Source organism: Lagopus leucura, unplaced genomic scaffold (assembly GCF_019238085.1).
Source record: "Lagopus leucura isolate 7727_CA_CO unplaced genomic scaffold, USGS_WTPT01 Super-Scaffold_100071, whole genome shotgun sequence".
Taxonomy (NCBI): Eukaryota; Metazoa; Chordata; class Aves; order Galliformes; family Phasianidae; genus Lagopus; species Lagopus leucura.
Genome location: NW_024962313.1, coordinates 984650 through 1008304, shown reverse-complemented (window position 1 = coordinate 1008304; position 23655 = coordinate 984650). Strand labels below are relative to the sequence as shown.

The 23655-nt window shown below is 47.8% G+C and overlaps 1 protein-coding gene across 1 annotated transcript in view; it reads left to right on the top strand.

Moving 5' to 3' along the window:
• LOC122188581 (serine/threonine-protein kinase TAO3) overlaps positions 1 to 23655 on the top strand; it is a 32464-nt gene that overhangs the window by 7961 nt on the left and 848 nt on the right. Inside the window, exons 5-12 of the mRNA XM_042887005.1 lie at positions 1705 to 1872; positions 11414 to 11548; positions 17942 to 18178; positions 18762 to 18890; positions 19774 to 19977; positions 22026 to 22265; positions 23135 to 23347; positions 23446 to 23628. Coding sequence (XP_042742939.1) covers positions 1705 to 1872; positions 11414 to 11548; positions 17942 to 18178; positions 18762 to 18890; positions 19774 to 19977; positions 22026 to 22265; positions 23135 to 23347; positions 23446 to 23628 — 1509 coding nt within the window. The remainder of the gene's footprint in view (positions 1 to 1704; positions 1873 to 11413; positions 11549 to 17941; positions 18179 to 18761; positions 18891 to 19773; positions 19978 to 22025; positions 22266 to 23134; positions 23348 to 23445; positions 23629 to 23655) is intronic.

Here is a 23655-nt window from a genome sequence, read left to right as displayed (position 1 = left end):
TTCCTCTGCATCTGCCATAGAGTTTCTAGGGGGCCCCATTCTTAATGTTTGTGTAGCTGTGAAGAACATAGCTTCCCATTCAGTATTTGCAGTGTTAAAGAACAAGTACACAGCGGATAGATAGGAAGAACTTGAGTTTGGGACTGTTGTTCCAAGTGCATTACTGCTTTCTAATGCAGTGAGATACAAATGGTTACTTTTTTCTAACCATAAATAAGCTGCAGATTGTCACTTCTTACAGAGAAATGAGTGGTGTGGATCTGCACAGAGGAGCAGAAATGAGTCGTTTTCTTCTGTTTGAAATAGTGCATGGAATTTTTAGTTATAAGGAGTTGGTACTGAATGGACTGGCATTCTCCATTGACAAAACTCAGATGCCTCCAGTTTGAATTCAATTAAAAACAAGACACAAGCCTATGGCATGTTTCTTTCTTTGCTTATGTACAAATCATTGAAAGAAGATCTTCACACCCTTTCGACTTCTTTGTGTTGAAGACTTTTGCCTTAAGGAGGGCCGGGTTTTGCATGCCTGTAGCTGAGCTCCAGTTGGGTGTACTGGTCCTGGAGTCTGAGGGATGGCAGCGGCTGAGGCAGGGATGCACCTCCTGGTTGGCCAGCTGTGGCTTAGGAGCTGGGGCTGGGCAGCCAGGTGTGACACTGCTGGGTGCTGCTCGGTGAGTGGGAGCCGGCTGCTGAGCTCACTAACAAAAATCCATTGTGGCACGTGCTGTGCAGGGCAGAAAACTTCTCTCCTATTCCCCCCTTGTTCATATTTCTACGAGTGATGTGAGTACTTCAGAGCTGTCTCCTGTGGCGTGCATTAAGCAGCACAACCAGTGGTGGTGATCCCGTGTAGATTGTTGGCTGTCTGCCTTATTCAGAGGTTGGATCAGAAAGGCTTTCATACCCCACTGCCAGCTGTACAGTGCAGGAGAACATGGCTGATAAGTCAGAAATGAGCCTTTAATCATGTACTTAAAATCCATTAAACAATTTATTAAATCTGCACTTAAAACCTGTGCTTCTTGTGCGTCCTTTGCAGGAGTTGGCAAAAAAAGCTTTGACAATAAATAAACCTTGCACTCATCTTCCTGGTTTGATTTGAATTGGAATAGGTCAGCTTCAGGGTAACTCTTGGCAGGTAATCTTGTGTAATCAGGATTGCTTCCTCTTTGTCCTGTATTCGTTTTGTTCATTCTGAAGACCTGTGCCTTTGCAAGGTTTGAAGTGGCACTGTGTTCACATTGAAGTGAAGGGGATCAAGAAGGAGAGAAGCAGCTCTGTTAGCTGAGAGCCCAGGAAATCTGACCCTGGTTCCAAAAGTGAGTCCGAAAGGTCTCAGGCTTCCCCATCCACCACCCTGCATTTCCTGCCATTGATGCATATGTGCACGTGAGTTTCCAGTAGCAAAGTGATTTTTGCCTCATTTCTCTGTACTTGATCATGTTCTGTGCTGAAAGCATTTCCTCCGACTTTGGAACAAAGCATTTTGCAGCCTACACTTTGAGCCTCGTGGCGGGTAGAGCGATCCCCTGGGTTGTGAGCAGTAGTGCAATCCGTGCTGAGTGTGTCCAGAGCCTTTTGTGACAGGTATCACTAATTCCTGAATGTGAGCTGCTGTTTCAGGTGACCCACAGCAGTCTCTGTAGATCGAACAGCCCGGTGTCACGTCTGATATCAGATGTTTTGTTTTCTTGAATTCAGCACGATTTCGTTCGCCGAGATCGACCACCGAGAGTCCTCATAGACCTCATCCAAAGGACAAAAGATGCAGTACGAGAACTGGATAACCTTCAGTACAGGAAAATGAAGAAAATCCTTTTCCAAGAGACGCGGAACGGCCCTCTGACTGAGTCTCAAGAGGAGGAGGAGGTACTTTGGTTTCATTACCCTGTTTGCACTGTTCTCATAGATTTCAGGGCAAGTGAGATGTGTTCCTGTCTTCAAGGGGCAGAACGAGAGCATCCACAGCATGGATGTGATCCGTCTAGTTGGAATACCAACTGAATACCAACTGAATACCAACTGAATACCAACTGAATCATCAGGGCTAGGATAGGACGATGAGCATTGCCAGCCATTGCTCTGCCTTAGATGTGCACTTACTGGCAAAACAACTTTGGCTTTTTCAGACTGTTGCCTTTCTTCTGAAAACTTTGGGAAAGAAACTCATTTGGAGGGAGATCCTCTGTGATGAAAAAATAACCCACAGGCTGTGCAACGGAGAGCCTGGTGATGGCCTGAGCTTTTCATTCTCACAGCAAAATCAAGACTGCCTGATTAATGTTAATTTTTATTTTCAATTACCGTGGGCTCATTACTTTACAGTAAATTTATCATGAGCTGAAAAGCAAATCGCCAAATTAGTGAGACTTATTTTTTTTTAATTCTTTAATATTAAAGAAAGATTAGAGATAAAATTCAGCTGCAGTTGAAATCTTGTAATAAACCACCCACTTCATCAGTGTGTGATAATTGACAGTAACTGTGGCTTAGAGAGGGAAACCAGTCATTTTTCAATTGATGAGATTAGGTGGAAATTAATGTCATTTGGTGTAGGCATTTGGCTAAATAAATCCGTGCCTGGTTCTCAAGCACAAAAGTCATAAGGAAATTGTTATATACTCCTTTTTCTTGCATTGTAGCAAGATCACGTGCAGTGAGATACCAAAGTCTAACATGTATTTGGGGACTTGGCTTTGAGGCTTGCATATGTCAAATACTCTTTTAAAACTAGTCTGATGCTTTGGTTTAAGCAGTGGGCAAGCCTGGGTGTCAAGTAGGAGAGTATAGAGGAAGAAGAGACTGATGTTCATATTGTCCTTCACTCTGGGGAAGGGGCAGCAGCAGATCCAAGCTCCACAGCTGAGGTGTGCTAGCACTGACTGAGATGCATCTTCCTCTGTTCTTCCTGTTCCCGTTCCTAAGGATAGAAAAGTGTGTCTCCAGGACCTAACACTTCTGATGAAGCTCACATCTGCATGTGCACAGCATGCTCTGCACTGGTTTTACCACTGAGCTTGCATACCACCAAAGGAGGTCATGTTGCACGCACAGCAAGAGCAATGACTCAAGTAAAACACAGCACTTGCTTCAGTTTCTAAACTGGTTAACAGAAGCTGAGAATGCCACAAGTTGCTTCCTCTTTCTGCCCTAGAGTTTCTCAGTGCAAGGCATATTGCAAATCCCTTTTGTAACACTCCCAATAATACTAATGCTTTCCTCAGACCTTTTGCAAGAAAGTTGAGATTACCTGGAAAGTATTCAAGTCAGGAAGTCAGTGCTGAGGTTGCATATGCAATCTCATCTCTGCCCTTCTGTGCTTATTATGTTTAGTATTATTTATTAGTATTAGTACTATATGTGTTTATTAGTGAGACACATTCCCATGCTAGATGTTATTTCTGTGGCAACTCGGTGTGAACATCCTGGAAATGTTTTCATTTTCCCGTGTATTTTGGCTGCTGCTTTTATACAGGCTCTGAATGAACTGCTAATTGCTTAAAAATAATCACGCAATCAAATACAAATCTGCCAAACTTCTTTCTTGCAGTTTCCAATGAAATTCCATTCCAAAATGAGTTCGCTGTCAATTGATTTGAAGCGCGATTCTCCCCAAGCTCACTTTGGAGGCGAGAGGCAGCAGGGTGCAGTGCAGCCACTCGTGTGGGTGAATCAGAGCTGTCTGAGAGCAGGAGCTGGAGGCTCTTCAGAGCTCCCAGTCCTCACTGTGAGCTCCTTGCAAGCATCTTCAGTCTCGTTAGTTTATTACAACAGACTCTATAATTGTCTGAGTCAGTCCAGATTAAGCTCATGTTCTGGGATTACTGAGCTCATACAAAACCAAGAGAAGATGCTACCTTCTGATGTTCCAGTGTAGAAGGAAAAACATGTCCTGTGTGAGGAATAATTATTTAAATATGCTTAAGCAGATTACAATAGCTTTAATCACTATAATAATGCAGATTCTTCCGAGTCAGGCGTTTAAAGGTGAATGAAGATTACATAAGAATTTATCTTGGCTGAAAATGCAGGATAGGAGGCTTTATTAGCTGGAAGGAATAGAATTGCTGACTGTTAGGGACACAGAGGTTAAAACCACCAACCTATGAAGCACCGTGAGCTAGTTACCTCATCATAACAGGTGGATTCGTCATCCTGCATCTCTTCTGACTCACCAGATGTGATGTAGCATACCCAAACTCAGAATGTTGTTTCAATACAAACTTAAAAGTTTGTTCCTTCCTCAGCTGCGGGACTCCTTTCACCACCAATCCACTATTCCTGGGTGTGTTCCATTCAAAGCAGAGCCGTGCCCAGACCTGCTGAGATGTGGAAAAAGCTGGCCTGGCCCCTGATGTGTGAGGATTGCAAGGGAAGAAGCAAAAGCTGACTGCCCTTTGTGCATTATTTCGTAACCCATGCAGTTCTGAGAAGGGGAGCTGCCAAAATACTGTGCAAAAAGTCTTTAACTCAGCAGAGTTGCCTTTAAAACCAACCTTGGGCACTGCAGTCACCTGTTGGGCAGGTGATCATCTGCAGTGTTTGTAACCAATGCCCCTTGTTTTGTAGGACAGTGAGCATGGATCAAACCTGAGTAGGAAGATGGACAGTCTGGGCAGCAACCATTCCATCCCAAGCATGTCTGTGAGCACGGGCAGTCAGAGCAGCAGTGTGAGCAGCATGCAGGAGGTCCTGGATGAGAGCAGCCCTGAACTGGTCATGATGCATAGTGACGAGAGCACAATTAATTCCACTTCCTCCGTTGTTCAGAAGAAGGTATGTCCTCTAGTGCTCTCCATAGCTTCCTGCCGTCCCTGCTATCGCTCACATTGGCTCTCCTGCATAGGGCCCCATGAGCAGTGTGCTGTGGTCTTGTGCTGAGCCATCTGCTGAGAGCAGGAGCTGGTGCTGGGCTTGCCAGAGTCAAGTTCTGTGTTTGTTCTGTAACGGCTGAGCTGTACGTAGAGGAGCTGCAAATAAAGAGACTGCTAACGAAGGGTAGTGCTGTCAGTGGCTAGGCAGGGCTCCTGCAGACTTACTGCATGCCTCCTCACCCAGCCCTGCATGTGCACCCCTTCATCTCTGCTTTGTGACATCAGTCCTCGTTTCCTTGTGTATGACTGTACTGTGTTATATGGGATGGTGACAAGTGGTCACAGCAGCTGAGCTAACCGTTTACCAGTCACAGTGTATGATTAAAATCTGCTTGCACTTGGATTTCCCTCATGAGAAGTGGAAGTGTGCAGAACATTGGACCCTTCCCACGAGGTATGTTATGAGTCAAATTCCACTCTATGCTTTTCTGCTCTTTTGCTGCATGTTGTGATCCGTTGCCTTTTTGTTTTCTTAGTGCTAGATAGCAGACTGAAGTTGTCCTGCCCTATCTAACTCAGCATCTAATCTGATATTGGCCAAACTGAAATTATTTTGGCCACAGTAGTGTTGTTTACTAGTGGGCAGTCAGATGTAGGTTTTGTGTGATGTCTTTTTCAAAGAGTTTTCAATGCATTTATGTGCTTTTTGCCAACAGAGCTGAAGCATTACAGCAGCACTGAGAGCATGAATTTCTCCTTTGTAGCGTTACGACAAAGCCTAGTTTTAGCTAAGTGTTTTGTAGGCAAGTTCCTTCCTCCTGAAATGCAATATTTGTGTGATTGAACATGGAAGCGTTTGTAAAAGGAAGCTCTCAAGTCATTTTGTCTCCAACAAAAGGTTGCCTTATACATTTAGGTATACTGGAAGATAAGTTGGGTTTGTTTCAGGGGGTTACATTTGCAATGGCACCTTTAAGAAGATAGGTATGAAATGCCACTCCAGGGAGCCTTCATGAGTGAAGAGTGGCCTAACTAATTTTCTGTTCTGGGGGATTCTAGTTAAAGCTTTTCTTCATTTTCTGTACATTTCAGGAATGTGTATTTTGATTTCACGTTGCCAAGTGGTTGTATTTATGTATGTGTTAAAACAGAGAGATTTGAGAGATTGATTTGCACAATAATACGTTGTAATGTTACTGATGGATGGGTGTCATTGCAGCTGATGAAAACAAAGTGTGAACCACTTCCATCAGATCTAAATTGCTTGTGTTAAAGGAGCAGAGTGCTGTTGGCTTTAATATGGTTATTTCATTTTGTACTGAAAGGGAGGGAACATCCTCAGTCCCATGGTTGCACACTGTACATAGGACTTGCACTGTGAACAAACACAATTTCAACACCAGCTGGGTGTTTTGTTGCATGGTATGGAAAAACAGGATTGCTTACATACCTTTCAGGGAAGGAGTATGAAAGAACTCACCTGTGGGTCACCTCCAGCTTATGTTTTAGGGAAATTTCAGAAGCACAGACATCAGAGCTTTGCTGATGGCCCTTATGAAGCAGTTAACAACGGGCACCTTGCACAGGTGCAGATGTCAACACAGTTGGCAGATGTTGCCTTCTGCTGTACACGTGCATGAAGTGCATTTGGAATATGTGTGGCAGGACGTTACCACGCTGAAAATACAGTTTTAATTGAATATATGTCTTCTTTAGATTACCTTACCTTGAGGAATGCAACTTTAAATGAAAAACTGCTTTGTCTGTGCATTATGTATATAGTAATACCTGTGTAAATACTATAATTGCAACAGGGCATTTGCTGGGGCTTACACATGCGTACATCCCATTCTGTTTTCAAGGTAAAATTCCTTATTTGGGGAAAAACCCCTTCAATCTGTACTTGCTCTAACTACTTCTGTAACCCGGTGAGTGGATGCACACACATTGTGTTCTGTTCTACCAGGTGAGAAGCAGGGGTGCTGAGTTCAGTTACACTCCCAGAGCCTTATCTCAAACAAAATCCAGAGAACTGGGGGGGTTTAAGCTTAAATTAAGCTTTTGTTTTGCATTTAACCAGCCTTTAAAGGCTAAAAAAGAAAATACAGATGAACACGATTAGCCAGCTGTCTGCCTTATGTGGGCATGGGGTCATGTGCTGGATTGTTTTGACATGGGTCAAATCAGAATGCTCGGTAAAATTATGGTGTTCCACAAATGTGTTAATTAACGACCTCCAGATGTACCAGACTGTGTGCACATGCCCACGATGGCTGCATTGCCTAAGCTGTTAGCGTGGCTCAGAGCTCAAAGTGTCAAAGGCCTTTGGATTTCATTGCACCACAGCCCCAGCGTGTTCAGGTGAGACCCACTAACTATATGGCAGCTCTGGGTAGCCAAGATGCCACTGTGCACCAAGCAGTACCTGGGGATTTGGGATGGATCCTCCATGAGAAGAGGACACATCTTCACTCCTTCCACCAGCAGAACCTTCGGGGCAGTGCTTTGCTCTCTGCCTTTCTGAGCTTAGCTTGGAACGAAGGTTGCTCCTATTTGTCAGCAGAGTGAAACCCGTAGATTGGAGGAAAAATGACTTGGAAAGAAGAAAATAATGACAGCCATCCCTAACTGACCATGTCACTCTTTATGTAATTGAGTTTGTAGTTGTATCCTAAATTGCTGGGGGAAAAAAAAAATTCTGTTAATGTCTGCTAGTTGTGCTGCAAGACCTACGTCCTCCCTTTCTGGGATCTTAGGCCTTCCTTGGAATCCAAGGCTTTCCTCAGTAGTGTCCCCTCATTAAAGCAGTTTCTTCATAGGATTTTCAGATATCCAGCTGGGATGGGCAGTTTTACTAGGAGCATTGCAGGCAGTGGTGACCCTGTGTGTACCTTCTGGTCACGCAGGTCAGGGACACGGAGCCTGTTCTGCAAAGACTCTTGATGCTTAAACCTCTCTGCAGATGATTGAGGCGTTTAGTGCCATGTATTAAAATGAACGATGGCGCTCCTTTGAATCCTTAGAAGTTAAGGATTCACTGCAGTTGTATGTAGTGCTCTGCAGTTGTGTGCAAGTCCTTTCTGTGGCTCAGAAATTCCCTCTCCTGTTTGCCCAGGAGATTGGAAGTCCTCCTCAAGTGGAGGTTCCTCGTGTACAAAGCCTTTGTGAAGGTATCTGTGGTGTGCAAAACTGAAGGTGCAACATGCAGGCCAACAGTCCTGGGGTGCAAGTTTGGTTGTTTCTGCTTCAGGCTGTTCTGATGTGATCAGTTTGATGTTGGGGAGGTTATTTCTGAATCAGCTGTGAAGACAGTGGGACTCCTTTCCCTGTGTTTTGCACTCACGTTGGATGCTTTGCCGGTGCAAGAGCTTCAACGCAGTTCTATACTGAAAGGAATGTAAACGCCAAATGCAATTTATAGATCTGTCTCCCCAGTTTTGTTGTGATTAAAATCTGAGGCAAAATTCTCATTGATTCATCAGTAGGGAAAAAATCAACTCCAATGTACCTACTGAGTTTTCTATTTGCTTCTGTAGCTTGCTTGTTCTGAGCAAGTGTTCTATTCACAGAGGAGGCTTCATTACAGAGATGGTTCTGTTCTCATGGAATCACTGAATCACGGAACTTTTTGAGGTGGAAGGGGCCCATAAAGGCCATCTAATCCAACTCCCCTGCAATGCACAGGGACACCCACAGCTGATCAGGTGCTCAGAGCCCCATCCAACTCGCCTTGGGTGTCTGCAGGGACAGGGCACCGTGGTGTCACTCAAAAAAACCTACATCTTGAAGCAAACACAAATGATCTGGTCGGTGTAATTAGAAGGGGCCTACTCAGAACGTCCATAACACAACTTGAAAGCAAAAGCCATGGCAGGTGAGTTAGGTAGATGTTCTGGTGTAGGGGCAGAATTGTGAAAACTGCTGTTCTGTGAGGAAGATGAAAAAGACGTCTTATGGTGGAACCAGCATGGGGCTCTGGAGGTAAAATTGAGGTTCTCACTCCATGGACTGACCATCTGGGTTTGAGCAGTGATTTGCTGCTTTCTTGGTTGAAATCTTTGCATTCACCCTTGCATGTTAGTGTAATGGAGAGAAGGGAGACAGCTGAGCAACTGGTGTATTGCTATAGGAGACCTTAGGAACCTGTGTTGCTTCAGACCGTGGATGTATAACCATGAGTAAGATTTGCCCTGTAGCCATTTCAGTTCTGTGGCTCTAGTAGAGCTCTTGTAGCTCTTGTGTTCTTAGAATCATAGAACTAAGGTTGGAAAAGACCGTTAAGATCTTGCCCAACCTTCTGCATCTCTTCAGTCCTTTGTGGTTAAGACATCTAAATCTTGTACAGAATCTTTAGGACAGGATTTTTATTTAGCTTTATTGAGCATACAGGTAATTCCAGTGTCAGTTTGCAGTTGCTGTCTCTGTTCCCTTTGCCCTGGCCTGCTTCAGAACCGTGTGTGCACATGAAGCAATGCTTGCAGGAGCCCTGAGAGCCCTGGGTCAGCCAGGTCCATCCCTGCAGGGCTCAGCTGAACTGCTGGGGCTGCAGGCTCCCAACGTGGCAGCAGGAATATCAAACCAAGAGGTGATGTTAGCAGCCAGTCAGCCTCAATTACAGTCCTGGGATTGTGTTTCAGTCCTTACACCTTCTTGCTAGAAGAGATTGTGGCAGAGCTGTAGGAGCCCGTGGCATTGGTACCCTTCCAGTGAACCCATGAGTCTCAACTGAGTGATGCTGTTGAAGTATAAATGTTTAATTGCTGCTTTTTTTGGTGTGACTGTAACAGTCTCAGACTTAGCTTCCTCATCACAACGTGGAAGCACCCTCGCTGTCATTTTGAACTTGCACAGATTGAAAATCTAAGATCTGCCCCATTGCCAGTAATGGACCTTCTGTAATGCTGTCTCCTCCTGCTGAGGATGTGCAACAAAAAGCCCCGTGTAAGGATAACAAATGTTAAAAGAAATTGCAACTGCCCTCTGCATCAATTCACTAGTGCTATGGAAGGGATGTCCCTATAGCTAGAAGGGCTGCTATAGCTGTGGTGCAGTGGTGGTCTCAGCCATTGCTCTCCACGCCAAGGCAAGGGAAGGTTGTTGGGGCTCAAAGTGAAGGGCTGGAGAAAAGGAGTCTGTTTTAAACATTTAAAATCAGTGTGTGGTTTGGTTCTTTACATCAGCACTTCTCTACCTGTTGGCCTTTTGCTGGAAAGCATATATATACAGTGATAGGGTGGGAGGTAATGGCCTCAAGTTGCACCAGGGGAGGGGCAGGGTGGATATTAGGAACAATTTCTTCTCTGAGAGTGGTGATGCATTGGCACAGGTTGCCCAGGGAGTTGGAGGTCATCGTCCCTGGAGGTGTTCAAGGAAAGGACAGCTATTGCACTGAGTGACGTGGCCTAGAGCAGTCACAGGCATGGGTTGGGGTTGGACCTTAGTGATCTTTCCAACCTTAACAGTTCTGTGATCCTACGAAAGCGGTTGAATTTGTGCGGGTCCAATCTAGGAGTGGCAGAGCACCGGGGAAAGAAACCTCTGGTGTGGGAGAGAAGTGCCATGGGGAAAGTGCCGCTGTGCATGGGCTGCTTGGTGGTGGTACGGCGGGCAGCAGAGATGTGTGGTCGCCCATAGACACCTGCACAACCCACGGGTCATTGCTGTGCTCCATACAGAGGATACATGCCTCTGCTGTAGGGCTGTAGAAGTGGGCAGCGCCTTCTTTTGCACCCATGCCAGCTAGAAACATGATTGTCATTCAGGAAGACTCCCAAGTTGGTCGTGGCCATACCGAACCTGTGCTGGTGACCCAGCTGGTGCTGGTGGCTGTGAGCACATCCTGCAGGCACAAGGGCTGCTGGCTGCCACCTTTCTGTGTTTGTGGCTGTTTGCCAGCAAGCCAAGGGGGAAGCTGCACAGGAAAAGCATTTGTGCTAAAACCTGTGAGCTGTTGCTTTAAAGGGGGGGAAAAAGGAGAGAAAAAAAAAAAAAGAAAAAAAAAATTAGAAGAAAAAAAAAAAAAATCCTTTGTGGGCTGTGGAGAGAAAGTGCTAGAAGCGTGCGGGATCATGACTGGAAAGCAGGATCCCTGAGTGGCGGTGGGGCCGGCAGCGCGGCCGGGATGCGGGAGCAGGCAGCAGGCGCGGGACACAGCCCCGAGCTGCCGGGGGAATGAATGAATGAGGCGTCCGAGAGCCATCGAGATGGGAGTCACGTTTCTCCAGGGATCGCTGGGCTGCGGTGCTTTCGGCCAAGCTTTTTGAAGAGCTCCGGTCACTCGGCAGCGCTTTTTCTTTTTTTTTTTTTAATATATGTAATGCTGGAGGTTTAAAAAAAAAAAAAAGCACCAAAAAAAAAAAAAAAAAATCCCTGGCAGGGATTGAGGAGGCATCCCGCTAGCGATCAGCTGACACGGCGAGCCGGAGCTGCAATGTGTTGCTTATTCATTTCGTACCGTGGGAGCTGCAGGGGCTAGCAGAGAGCTAAACTATGCATTTCAAACAGCCGTGCTTGTGCAGAGAGAGGGCTGAGAGAGAGGCAGCCGCTGAGGAAAGAGCACAGCTGGACTTTCTCCTTGTTTTTATCCATTTCTGCAGGATCATGTATTTATAAGGGATGAGGTGGGCCACAGGGATCGCAGGCCTGAGGTGCGGCCTACCCAGTCGGTGCAGAATCAGGCCCTCCACTACCGGAACCGAGAGCGCTTTGCCACGATCAAATCAGCATCTTTGGTAAGCAGCCCCCTCCTCTGCTCCACTGCATCTCCCTGTCTCTCCGGGAAGGGGTCAAGAATCCTTTTTCTTCTTATTATTCTTGTTTTTTGTTTTTCCTCGCTTTAATTTTTATTTCTTTTTTTTTTTTTTTTTCCCTTTCTGTTGGCATAGCAACTCGGTGCTGCACCGGGTGGTGTTCTGGCCGTGTGTGTGAATGGGGAAGTGTCGAATGCATGGAATGCCTGTGCTTTCACGCTGCATATCTTTTCAGCAGATGTGGAATCAGCCACGTTTGTGGGTGAAGCTCACATCGTCTCAGGTTATTTTTCCCTTTTTCCCACCCGTCTCCTTTGTTAGAGCCGTTCATGGTAACGAATGTGCTTATTTGCATGTGCACAAACCGCGGCTGGGTGTGCTTGCGTGGAATACGTTTGGATGCCGTGGAAATGCAGATGGGTTGGGAACAATAAGATCGCCGTTTGCAGGGCGAGCTGCTGAAATATATTTTTTCTTCCTCATTCATTCATTCATTCATTCATTCATTCATTCATTTATCTCAGGCAGCAGCACGGTGACCGCATCTCGCGGGCAGCATCGCCGGGCTGCAGCAGCTTACAAAGAGCAGGGGGATGGGGCGAACCCAGATTTGTACTATTGCAAATGGGATTTCTGTGGACGCCTTTGTAGTAGCGAGAGGGGTGTGTGCTGCCGGAGTTACAGCCGCGCCTCCCGCCCGGCCCCGCACGGCTGCGGGCACCGGAGGGCTGACGGGTGGGAGAGAGGGGCAGGGAGAGGGCTGGGAGGCACAGGGACACGGAGTGGGACGTGTTGCAGCCCCACGGCGTTGGAGGTCACATGGATGGAGCTCTGGGAAGTGCCGCCGCTCGGCCTGGCACTTGCTGGGTGTTATGACATCATCCCGGACCAACCCGAAATTACAACAGCGAGCCCTCCCCTTCTGCCTTCGCCCCGGCTGAATGGTTTTTTCTCCCTTCAGCACCACCATTTCTTGTTTCCCCCCCCCTGCCCAGCTCCCAGTCTCTCTGTGTGCAGGAGGCAGCAGTGTGTCTGCGGCCACAGCTGGAGCCTCTCAAGCGAGAGAAACAGCAGCGGCCACATTTTTTTTTTCTGTACGGTGGTTGCTGCCGTTGTTACAACCCACAGTGACGCCGTGGCTGTCAGACCCGCCACCAGACGCTTTGCAGGCTGAAATCTGGGGCAGGGCATCCGAGTTCCATCTTCTGCAGGGGCATTCCTGTAACGGCACCCGAGTGTTCCCTGGGGCTGAGCGCCTGCTCCCCCCGCTGCTCTCCTCCCCCTACCAAAGGAGTGACCTAGAAATGTGAGGGATGGAGGTTCACGCTGCACACCTGCCACATGTGGCAGCTCTGCTCTCCTGCAGACCTTGCAGGCCTTGCACATTTGTATTTCATGTGTGCACACAGCACGGTGCCGACACCATTGCGTGTAGGAGACAGTTATATTGGCAGGAAGGAAGAAACCATCAATGTCTCGAGCATCATCATCCAAACAGATACCTGGTGTGATGGGCAGATGGGTGTGTGTGTTGAACACGTGTGTGATCTCTTACTCCACATGTGTCCTGCAGAGTCCATAACTCCTCTCTTCCTCAGATGTGTCATCCCTGGACTATCCGGGTGGCTCCCAATGGCAAAGTGTTGCTGGGAGCTGGTGGCAGATGTTGGCACAAGAATACAGGCTGTGAGGTCCTCCCAGTCCTCAGAGCTCTGGGGAAGGCAGCAGTGCCCCAAGGCAGCTCCTTGTTCCCCATGGCAGCCTTTTGTGGGGCTGCAGCTCACCTGGTCACTTGGCTGCCCTAAATCCCTCTGTTTCACTTACCAAATGACTATTAGGATGAAATTAATAGTGGGTAAAAAAGGTGCTGAGCTTTCTGGGTAGCTTTTCTTCATCTGGTTTTCTGTGGAATGTGCTCAGTGTGGTTTGCAGTGCTGCACTGAAGTGAACTCCATGCACAGCATCCTCTGGGACGCGGGGCAGTCCTGCTGTCAGCTTGGCTGTTGTCTGCAGGCTGATGGAGCAGCAAGTGGCACTGCGTGTCATGTGAAGCTTTGTTGTCCCCATCACATGTGTACCTGTCCCCAGCACTGAGAGAGCTTCCCCAAACCATCACTGGCTATTACGGGGTTATTACCATGTCCTTAGATTGCATGGTGTGGGTGTAATTTCATCATGCTTGCAGCAGAAATGTCTCACTTAATTTCAACGTGTGTAGAGCTGGGCTTTCCCTTTTTACCTCTGTGTGCTCCAAAATGGAAACCTAGAAGAAATTCCAAGTTGAAACCAATGCCCCAGAACATGAAGAGTGCCGGTACAGGTGCTGGGTTTTGAGGTGCTGCTGTGGCTGCCAATGCACCACACTCTTCTCTTTATCTCTGTGTGTTACCTCTGGATGGAGGGGGCCAGTGGGTGGCCCAGCGTTGGTAGTGCTTTGGCCAAGGGAAAACTGTCACACCTGCCCCTTGTCTCCTTCTTCAGTATCTGTGGGCAAGATTTTATATAAACAATCAAGGGAGCCAGCATGCTTTGGTAGTTCCCTCATTGCTGCTGACGGTCATTTGGCTCCTCAGCAGTTTAACACTGCTTTTTGGGCACTGAGAGGCACATAGCCTCCACTGCAGAGAATCAGGAGCATCAGAAAATGGGAGTTTTGAGCCCAAACTCACTGTAGCAGGGTGGTATTTGGGTGTAAAAACATTGCTGACCAGCACCCATAACAGGAGAGGAGGGCAGCACTGCAGGGGGAAGGAAAGCAGTGAACCCAGGGCTGCTGGGCTGTGCCTGCAGGCAGACCCACGCTCCCATAGCCCATAGCAGGTCAGGCTGTGGATGTACATTTTATACCTTTCCAGACTGTCACTGGTGCTTTGATATTACTTGTATATAACGTATGCATGTAAAAATTACTTAAAATAAATAAATGAAAAGGACAAACAGGGTTCAGAAAGCTGAAGGAGCGCTCTTGCCTTTTGAAACAAACTCTTACCTTTGTGCTGAATTCAGGCAGCAGTTTTAATAGTCACTCTGGACCATCTTCCTCTTCGGTCACTGCGAATGCCGATCTCAGCCTTGAAGCTGGGAAAGCTGTGTTGAAAAAGAAGGCTGGGTGTTCTGCATGCTGATAAGACTGCACATCAACATCTTCCAGTGAAAGGTGTATTTTTAAATACGTGCAGCGAGGCACTGATTTGCATTTCTGGGTCATGCTTGACCCTTTCACTCTCTATCACTTCTTGCATTTCCTCGATAGCTGCTGTCGTAGCTTTCAAATGAATCAAGTGAAATGATGTAACAGTGGGGATGCTGTCGGAGGCCTTGGCATTCTCTTCAAAATGGAAATGCCAGCAGAAGTGTTCCGTGATCTCATCCTGAGTCTGTGAAGCCAAATGCCTGGGTACATTGGAGCAGCCTCTGGATGTGGCCGTCCAAGTGCACCGACTCCTGGTGCATTTACACAGTGCCTGTTGTCTTCAACCTTCTTCTGCTGCACAGTGACGTTTTACTCCAGGTGTTGGATTTCTCATCAGCTCATCTGGCTGCTGTCTATTGAGGTCTTTGCCCTAAAGTGCTGAACTTGTTTTTTCTCATCTCAAAAGTTCTCAGTGGGAGAAGGGCTGCTGGTGGTTGGCGTTTTGCTCAGTCCTCTGCCCCCATCCAGCAAGGAAGACACGATGTTTCGAGAGGTGAAAATACTTCTTTTTAGGAGAAAACTCGGTGTCTCATCTGAGCAATGCACTGAGATGAAGAAGGATCTCTAAAGAAGTGCCATTTTGAGGAGTTGTGAGCCCAGCTTCCTTACGTAAAGCTGAAAATCTTGGAGAGTGAATAAGAGTAACTTTGGATTTTATGTGATGAGTGAACTGTGTGTGAGAGTAGGTTGGAGAAGGCATCTGTCTGTCTCAGTTCTGTGTATGCCAAGGATGCAGAGAGATAAGAAACTGAGAAAATGTCACACCTTAATGGAAGCTGCTCTGTTTTATGCAGAGCTTTGGTTCTGCTGATGACCGGACTGATTGCGCCGTGCTTTGAGCGGGGCTTCAGGAAACCACAGTTTTCTGCTTTAAAGAGTGCTGACATTTTCTGGCTAGGTAAAGAACAAACTTGGTGATAAGCATTTCCTGTGTCATCTTTCTTCCCATCATCACCTATGGAGCTACTTTTACGAAATACTTTATAACTGATTTTCAGCTCTGTGTTTCTTAGACTCTTGCTGTCTGCTTTGGCACTGAGCATTCCCATGGCTGCAGGCAGTGCCCATCCAGGCACATCCTTGGCTCCTGCCTGGGGGTCACCACATGTGCCAGGCCCCAGCCAAGCCTGCTTACTGTCTTACCTTAGAATTGCTCAAGTTGGAAAAGCCTTTAAAGATCATTGAGTCCAACCATGATCTGACCACACGACCCTAACTCTAAGAACCCTCTGCTAAATCACGTCCCTGAGCACCACATCCAAACAGTTTTTAAACACATCCAGGCTGGTGACTCAACCTGGGGAGCCTGTTCCAGTGCTTAACAACCTCTTCTGTAAAGAAGTTTTTCCTTATATCCAACCTAAACTTACCTTGCTTAACATAGCAAACAGCATACATGTGAAATGCTGGATTCTTGTCTACATGTTGGCTACATCTGCCTCTTATCATTAGCAGGTCTGATTTCTTAGAGAAACTCTACATCAGTTTCATGTGTTTAGTCCAGCCAATTTGAAAATAACATCCCCAAATTCCTTGGGAGGATACAATCTGTGCATCAGTACTTCCTGTGGTTGATGCTTGGCTTTGCCAGTGTGGTGCTGGAGTGCAGTATGGCACAGGGCTCGTTCTGTGTTTTCTGTGCACAGATGTTTGCTTTCTCTCTACAGTTGCCTTTATCATAGAATGGCTTGGATTGGAAGGGAGTTCAAGGATCATCAAGCTCCAACCTGCTTTAGGAAGGGTGCAGGGGAAACAGGCCTTCCGTTTCCTTGGCTCAGTCCTCTCATGACTTGTTTCTGCTCCGGGACTGGCCATTATTGTCTTGGATGGTGACTCCTTGCTGTAAATTGCTGTCAATCCATTTGAGGGTAAAGGCCATGCAGGGCTCTTCCTGACCTCTTCACGCTCCTCCCTGGTGTTGGTGACACGGTGGTGGTGCTGCTGAACTCGCTGGTTGATGTCAGAGCTTAGCAACTGCTGCAGTTACAGTCCTGCAGAACTGCTTGGTTGGCTCTCAGGAAAGCAGCTGCTCTCCTTCCGTTGGCTGCAGCCTTCTCAGGTCTGTGTGTACATCCCATCCCAGGCCTGAACTTACCTTAAAGATCTCTGGAAAATGACCTCCAAATGACAGCAGTGCTGTGGCAGGTGCCAGTTCTTCCTCTTGGCTGCCTATGGAGAAATTCTCCAGGAAGGCTGCGCTCCTGCAGGCTGCAGGAAGGGCTGTTGGTTCATCAGGCTCCAATAGGGCTGAACTCTGCTGCTTTGGGTCGGGTGTGAAGGAGACATCCCCTCTTACTTACCTCTACCTGTATGCTGAGAGGGTTTTGGGGTTGTCCTATAAAAGATGAGCAGATCATTACACGTGAAGTTCCTGAGTCTGTATTCTCAATTAAAAAAAAAAAAATCAATCTTGGACACTTTTCATCTTTTAAAATGGAAGCATTACCACCCGTGTTTTCTTCTGAAAAATTTTGGCTCGACTTCCTGGGGTTTTTTTTCTGCCTTTCACAGGGATGCACTTAGGCATGGAAATGAATGTGGAACTTGTGAGTTTGTTTCAGCTGAGCGGGGTTTAAAATCTGCTTAGACCATCTGATCAATCTTGTCAAGAGCACACAGTTCCAGAACAGCGTTCTCTTGTTAGAAAACTTTCAATTCTGGTAGGGAATGAGCTCAGTCTTGAATTTTAAGAAGCAATTTTGAAGGAGGTGGCTCATAGCAGGAAATAGGTGTTGAGGGACCGTGCGGGGAGCTTCCAAGGATGGGGGCGAGTTCCTTAAAGCAGCGCCATCTTGTAAGTCCACGTAACCTTTGGGATTTGAAGCCTGTCTCCAAGGAAGGTTGTACAGCGGGCACCTTTGTTTGCAGACCTCCTCCAGTATTGCCCACAGTGATGTGCAACCTGTTTTCTTTCTTCCGAACGTGGTGTTTTCGGCTGTGGCAGTGGAGATGCCACATAGAGTGCTTGGGAAGGTGGGGGAGGATTGAGGAGGGAGAAGCCTTTTGACCCGAGTTGTAGTGTTAGATGCCAGCACCCTTTGAAACCCGGAGCGGCGCTCCCTGCAAGTTGACCTCCAAGAGTTGACGTGCAGCAAAGCGCGGTGCTCTTTACAGGTAAGCAGTTCATAAGGAGGCGGTCAAGAAGGGCCACATAGCATTTCTTTCCCTTTTGCTGACCTCAGGTTACAAGGCAGATCCATGAGCATGAGCAGGAGAACGAGTTGCGGGAACAGATGTCAGGATATAAGCGGATGCGGCGCCAGCACCAGAAGCAGCTGATCGCCCTGGAAAACAAGTTGAAGGCCGAGATGGACGAGCACCGCCTCAAGCTGCAGAAGGAGGTGGAGACACATGCCAACAACTCGTCCATTGAGCTGGAGAAGCTGGCCAAGAAGCAAGTGGCTGTGATGGAGAAGGAGGTGAGTGCCGACGCGGGCTCCCCAGGTGGGTGAGGTGAGTGAGAAGGGCGTACAGCTCTGAAGGGAAAGGCAGTGGAAGTAGTGCTTGAAACCCATGTTTGTGAGCAGCTGGTATGGTTACTGTCTGGAGCTGCCTTGGTCAGTTACTGGAACAGCTTCACAGCCACACATGGAGTGCTGGTGGACGGCATTGGCATCAAGCAGTGATGACTGCTGGCTGGGGGACAGCTGTGGGCACCTGGCAGGGGGTTCTTCTAGTGGCTGTGGCAGCTACAAAGCTGTAACCTGGCAGCCTGCTGTCAGTCTGTATAAAGTCAACCCGTTATTCCGTACAGTTAGTGGACTTTGACCCTCTGAGGTGGCTCTGGTGGAGAGAAAAGAAAGGAAGGCTCTTAAATGTGTGTGGGCATTCTGTTTTCTTATTTACAGATTTCATTTGGCCAAATATTCATGGCTTTGTCTTACATGTGATGGGAGAATGACAGACCAAAAATGCATAGAGAAAACTGATTTGTGCTGGATTCTGGATTCGGTGCTTGCACCTTCACCCCTATTTTTTTTTCTCTTTCTCTGTGCCTTGCAGGCAAAGACAGCTGCAGCAGATGAAAAGAAATTCCAGCAACAGATTTTGGCTCAGCAAAAGAAAGACCTGGCGACCTTTTTAGAAAGTCAGAAGAAACAATACAAGCTTTGCAAGGAAAAGATTAAAGAGGCAAGCTGCTGTCATTTTCAGGGCTGAAGGGGTGTGGAATGAACATGAACTAGACTTTCCTTTTGATTAACCTGGGCCAGCCCAGGGGTTTAGGATGCCATCATACATGGAAGCAAATTTAGATTCCTAGCAAGTAAACTGTCAGGAGCTGGGGTCATCTGGCAGCATTTCTAGAATAATCTTGAAGCATGCTGGAGGAGCCTGCATGATATGTCATGGAGTGGAATCTTTGAAGCTGAGGATTTTGAGGGGAAACAGCAGTTCACAGAGAATTCTTCTTCTTCCTTTTCCTCATCTGTTTTCCCCACAGAAAGTAAGCAATCGGAGCAGTGATCTAGATGTCACTTGAATAAAAGCCTTGGGATTATGTACATGAACTGGAGAAAAAGACATCAGTAACTTAGTGTTTAGCCAGTGGCTGTCACAAACTGTCCCCAGCAAAATCATTTGTAGTTAAGAAGGTAGGGGGGATAAAGGGGATAGCAATTGATTCAACAGATTTAAGCTTCAGTCCCATTGAAACGAGGGAAACTTAAGTCCAGGCTGGACTCCTTTGTAAAGCTGGTATAGGGAGCCAAGGATTCAGGTCCCTTTCCTGGACAGACAGACCTCCCCTGCAGTTGTGTTTTCTGCATTCTCATTGCTGCACTGTGCAGACCTTAAGGTGTTTGTTCTTACTGGACATTTTTCCCTGCTCCTCTTGGAGGTAGCAGTGCAGCTCTAGAGGTGGCAGGGATGGCAGAGCTGGGTGACAGCCTGGGCTCTGCATTTGTTGCCCTTGCATGAACTGAATGGTGGAGGAGTGCCCACTGACTGATGGTTCTCCGTGTTCTGTGTCACAGTGATGCTAAAAGGAGCCTTGTTTTTGACTCTGTGCGTGCAGGAAATGAATGAGGACCACAGCACACCGAAGAAAGAGAAGCAGGAAAGAATATCCAAACACAAAGAGAACCTGCAGCACACACAGGCTGAAGAGGAGGCCCATCTTCTCAGCCAGCAGAGACTCTACTACGACAAAAACTGCCGTTTCTTCAAGAGAAAAACAATGATCAAGAGGCACGAGTTGGAGCAGCAGAACATTCGGGAAGTATGGCACTCTTCAGTTGCTTTCCTACACAGTTCTTGAAATTGTACCTTTGTGTCTGTAAAGCAGCTTTGTGATATTAGATCTCTGTGTTTTCAGTCGCCAAACAGAACTGAGAAAAGTGTAGGAAATGTGTTTGGGGAACCTGTTTTCTGTACAGAAATGTAGTTGGCGCTCACACCAAGGCACCTCCCAGGCTGCTTCTATTTATTAATGGAAGAGGGTGGCATAAGTGGCTTGCAGAAAGAAACATGTGAGCCACCCACTCTGGGCCTGAGGGATTGATCTGAGCTCCTGCCCCCTAGGCTTGTTGAGGGAGGGCTTCATTCACAGCACAGCCCATGCTGAGCATCAGAGCCAGCTGTAGGATAGGAGGGCTGGAAGGGCATCGTATGAGGAGCTCTGCTTGTTGGCTGAAGTAAACATATGTTTAAAACGTGTAATGAAACAGTAATAACTTCAGCCTTTCAGTCTGCTGGGAGTTAAATACCGCTTTGGAAAAAGAATTGTTGCTCCTAGATTTTTTTTTATATATCTGTTTTTCAGTATAGCATGTGAAATCTTGACAGAGCATTACTTGTAGGAAGGACTGTGAGATGAGAAGGTGCTTCAGCAAAGGCTGCGATTGAGCAAGTGGTCAGCCTGTTCTGATATCCACACATTCATTCTGCTGACATCAGATTGCCCACACACTTAACTGATGAGCTCAAATTCACTGGATCAGGAGCTTGAATTTAAACAACGCTTTTAAAATGTTGGTTGTTTTTTTACCTTTGATGTTTCAGGAAAGCAAGAGGTTGTTTTTGTGCGAGTGGAAAAGCGTGAGGCCTGCAGTGCTTTCATTTGTTCACACTGGACTTGAAACCAGGTGTGAGATGGGCACAGGAGCAGCTGGCTGGCCTGCTTTGAGGCCAAGGCACACGTCCCAGCTGAACACACACTGCCACGTGCTGCAAATGGAACGCACTGCAGCATGTCCTTGTCTTTATTTTGGCTGTCAGGGTGCGAGTTTTGCTTAAATGTGAGCGCGTGCAGTGTCTTCACAGTTAGAGCCAGCAGGTTTGGAGTGGATATTTGCAGGTGCTGATGTTGAGAAGTGCAGTGGGATTACAACATGCAAGTAAAAGCTCAGAATAATTAGTTATTTTTGCTTCTGCTGCAGGAATTTGTTAGACGAGCCAACAGTGAGCCCTCCATGTGCTGGGCACTGTGTGCATACATAGTGCCAGGCAGCCCCTGCTGTGCCTTAGGCTAGCATGAAGTGTAGTGACGAGTTGGTAAGCTGAGAGCTGGAGCAGAGATGTACCAGCAGACCGTCTGCCAAGGTCAGCAGAGCACCACTAAGGGTACAGCTGGAATCACTGCTCACCTGAGCCGGATTCAGCTCGTGGCTCTGCAGGTTGTTGGCAATACCTTGAGACAGAGATAATGACAGCATTCAGCACCAGTTATCTTCCTGCTTGTTGGTTTACAGTGTGCTGAAGGTTTTCTTGGACCTGCAGGGCACTGTGAGCAGAAACAATTGTGTGCATTGCAAAGTAGCACGAGGCTTGGCATATGTCATCATTTTATCTACACATGGGGTCAAAAATCACCCGTATCTGGTGGCAGATGAAGTAGTTTTTCTTATGCAGTGTGCTTTGGAGCTGAATACTTCTTTGGCCATTAGTAATTAGTGTATAAGAAGCCTCGTCTCCCATCATCTGACAGGAGCCTGGGGAAATGTGAAACAGACAGAAAGGCCTCCAGTTGTGGCCATGGCCGTCGGTCCCCCGCAGCTTTCAGTACTCCAGGAGGAGTTGGAAACTTCTGGGACTTGCAGCAGCCGCAGCAGAGGGCTGTGTGGCCCCAGTGCCACCTGCTGGACGGCCACTGGGGGACCTGGGAGGTGCCTTGGTGTGAGTTACAGAGCCATGCCAGGTCATCAGCAGCGCTCCCACGGTGCCATGGTGGTGCACTTGGAAGAGCTCGATGCCATCTGAGGCAGTGACACGAGTAGCCAGCCTTGCAAATTCACCTTTTTTTTGGTGTTCTGCTGTGCTCTTGTGCAGGAGTTGAATAAGAAGCGGACCCAGAAAGAAATGGAGCACGCCATGCTGATCCGGCACGACGAGTCGACGCGTGAGCTGGAATACAGGCAGCTGCACACGCTGCAGAAGCTGCGAATGGACCTGATCCGGCTGCAGCACCAGACTGAGCTTGAGAATCAGCTGGAATACAACAAGCGACGAGAGCGGGAGCTGCACAGGAAGCATTTCATGGAGCTCCGGCAGCAACCAAAGAACCTGAAGGTGCTGGAAGCTTTCCTTCCCTCCCAGCCTGTGTCCTGCCGTGCTTTGTGGGCAGGCAGGTTGTGTGTCTGAGGCTTCTCAAGCAGCACCTGTGCCGCAGAACCAGCATTCTCCACCGTGCTCTCCCTTGCATCCCTTCCCTTTGCTCAGAGCTGCACTGGTATGAGGAATTTGCAAGCTATTGTAGCAGAGCTCACCGAGGATTTCTGTTATGTTAATTGAGACTGCCCATAAAAATAGGCTGCTCCTCACCGAGGTATGACAGGATTTGCTCCTGATAGTCCATGCCATCCTCCGCCCTCGCTCATGTTAGCCTACAGGCCTCAGTATGGAAAGGGGTTGGCTGATGCTTCCTTGCTTTAAAAATCAACAAGGGGAGCGAACATGGGTGTGCTGAGCCCTGTGCTCTGTCCGGGTTCAGAGCTGCCCTGGGGGATGGCTCTCTTCCTCAGAATGTCTGAAAAAGCATAGTGCTTTTGTTCATTTCCTCACACTCTCACAGGTTCTCAGGTCGGCTGTCCCTGTGTAGTGTCTGTAGTGAGGAGAGGCAGCTCATGCAGACTAGCAAAACAGGAGGCCTCAGAGGCAAGGCCATTGCACTGTGCGGGAGGCAGGGGGCAGCAGCAGAAGACTGATGTCCTGGGCTGAGGAGGTTTGGTTGATCCTGTTCCTGGCCCAGGCCTGTGGTCAGTGGCAGCTCAGCACACACTGGAGTTGCTCTCGGGCTGGTCGCTGCGTGCACAGAGCAGGAGAAATGCAGAGCACGGGGGAGCTGTGGTTGTGCCTCAGGGCTGTGTCCGTTTGGGCAGGCTGTGACCTCTGCATTCCCAAAGCAATCTGTGCTCTTCACATCGTTCCTTCCTTGGCAGGCTATGGAAATGCAGATCAAAAAGCAGTTCCAGGACACGTGCAAAGTGCAAACTAAGCAGTACAAAGCACTGAAGAATCACCAGCTGGAAGTAACTCCAAAGAGTGAGCACAAGACAATTTTGAAGAGTCTGAAGGACGAGCAGACGAGGAAGCTCGCCATCCTGGCGGAGCAGTACGAGCAGAGCATCAACGAGATGATGGCCTCGCAAGCGGTAGGTGCAGCATCCCTGCCCTCCTGCCTGCAGGCCTGCAGGGCTGTGGGTGCAGTCAGGCCACCAGTCCTTGCAGCACGACGTGTTCTGTCTCACAGCTGCGACTGGACGAGGCCCAAGAAGCGGAATGCCAAGCCCTGAGACTGCAACTCCAGCAGGAGATGGAGCTCCTCAACGCGTACCAGAGCAAAATTAAGATGCAGACAGAAGCACAGCACGAAAGAGAACTCCAGAAGCTGGAGCAGAGGGTGTCACTGCGCAGGGCACATCTGGAACAAAAGGTGGGTTTGGGGCGGGCTGCTGGCAGT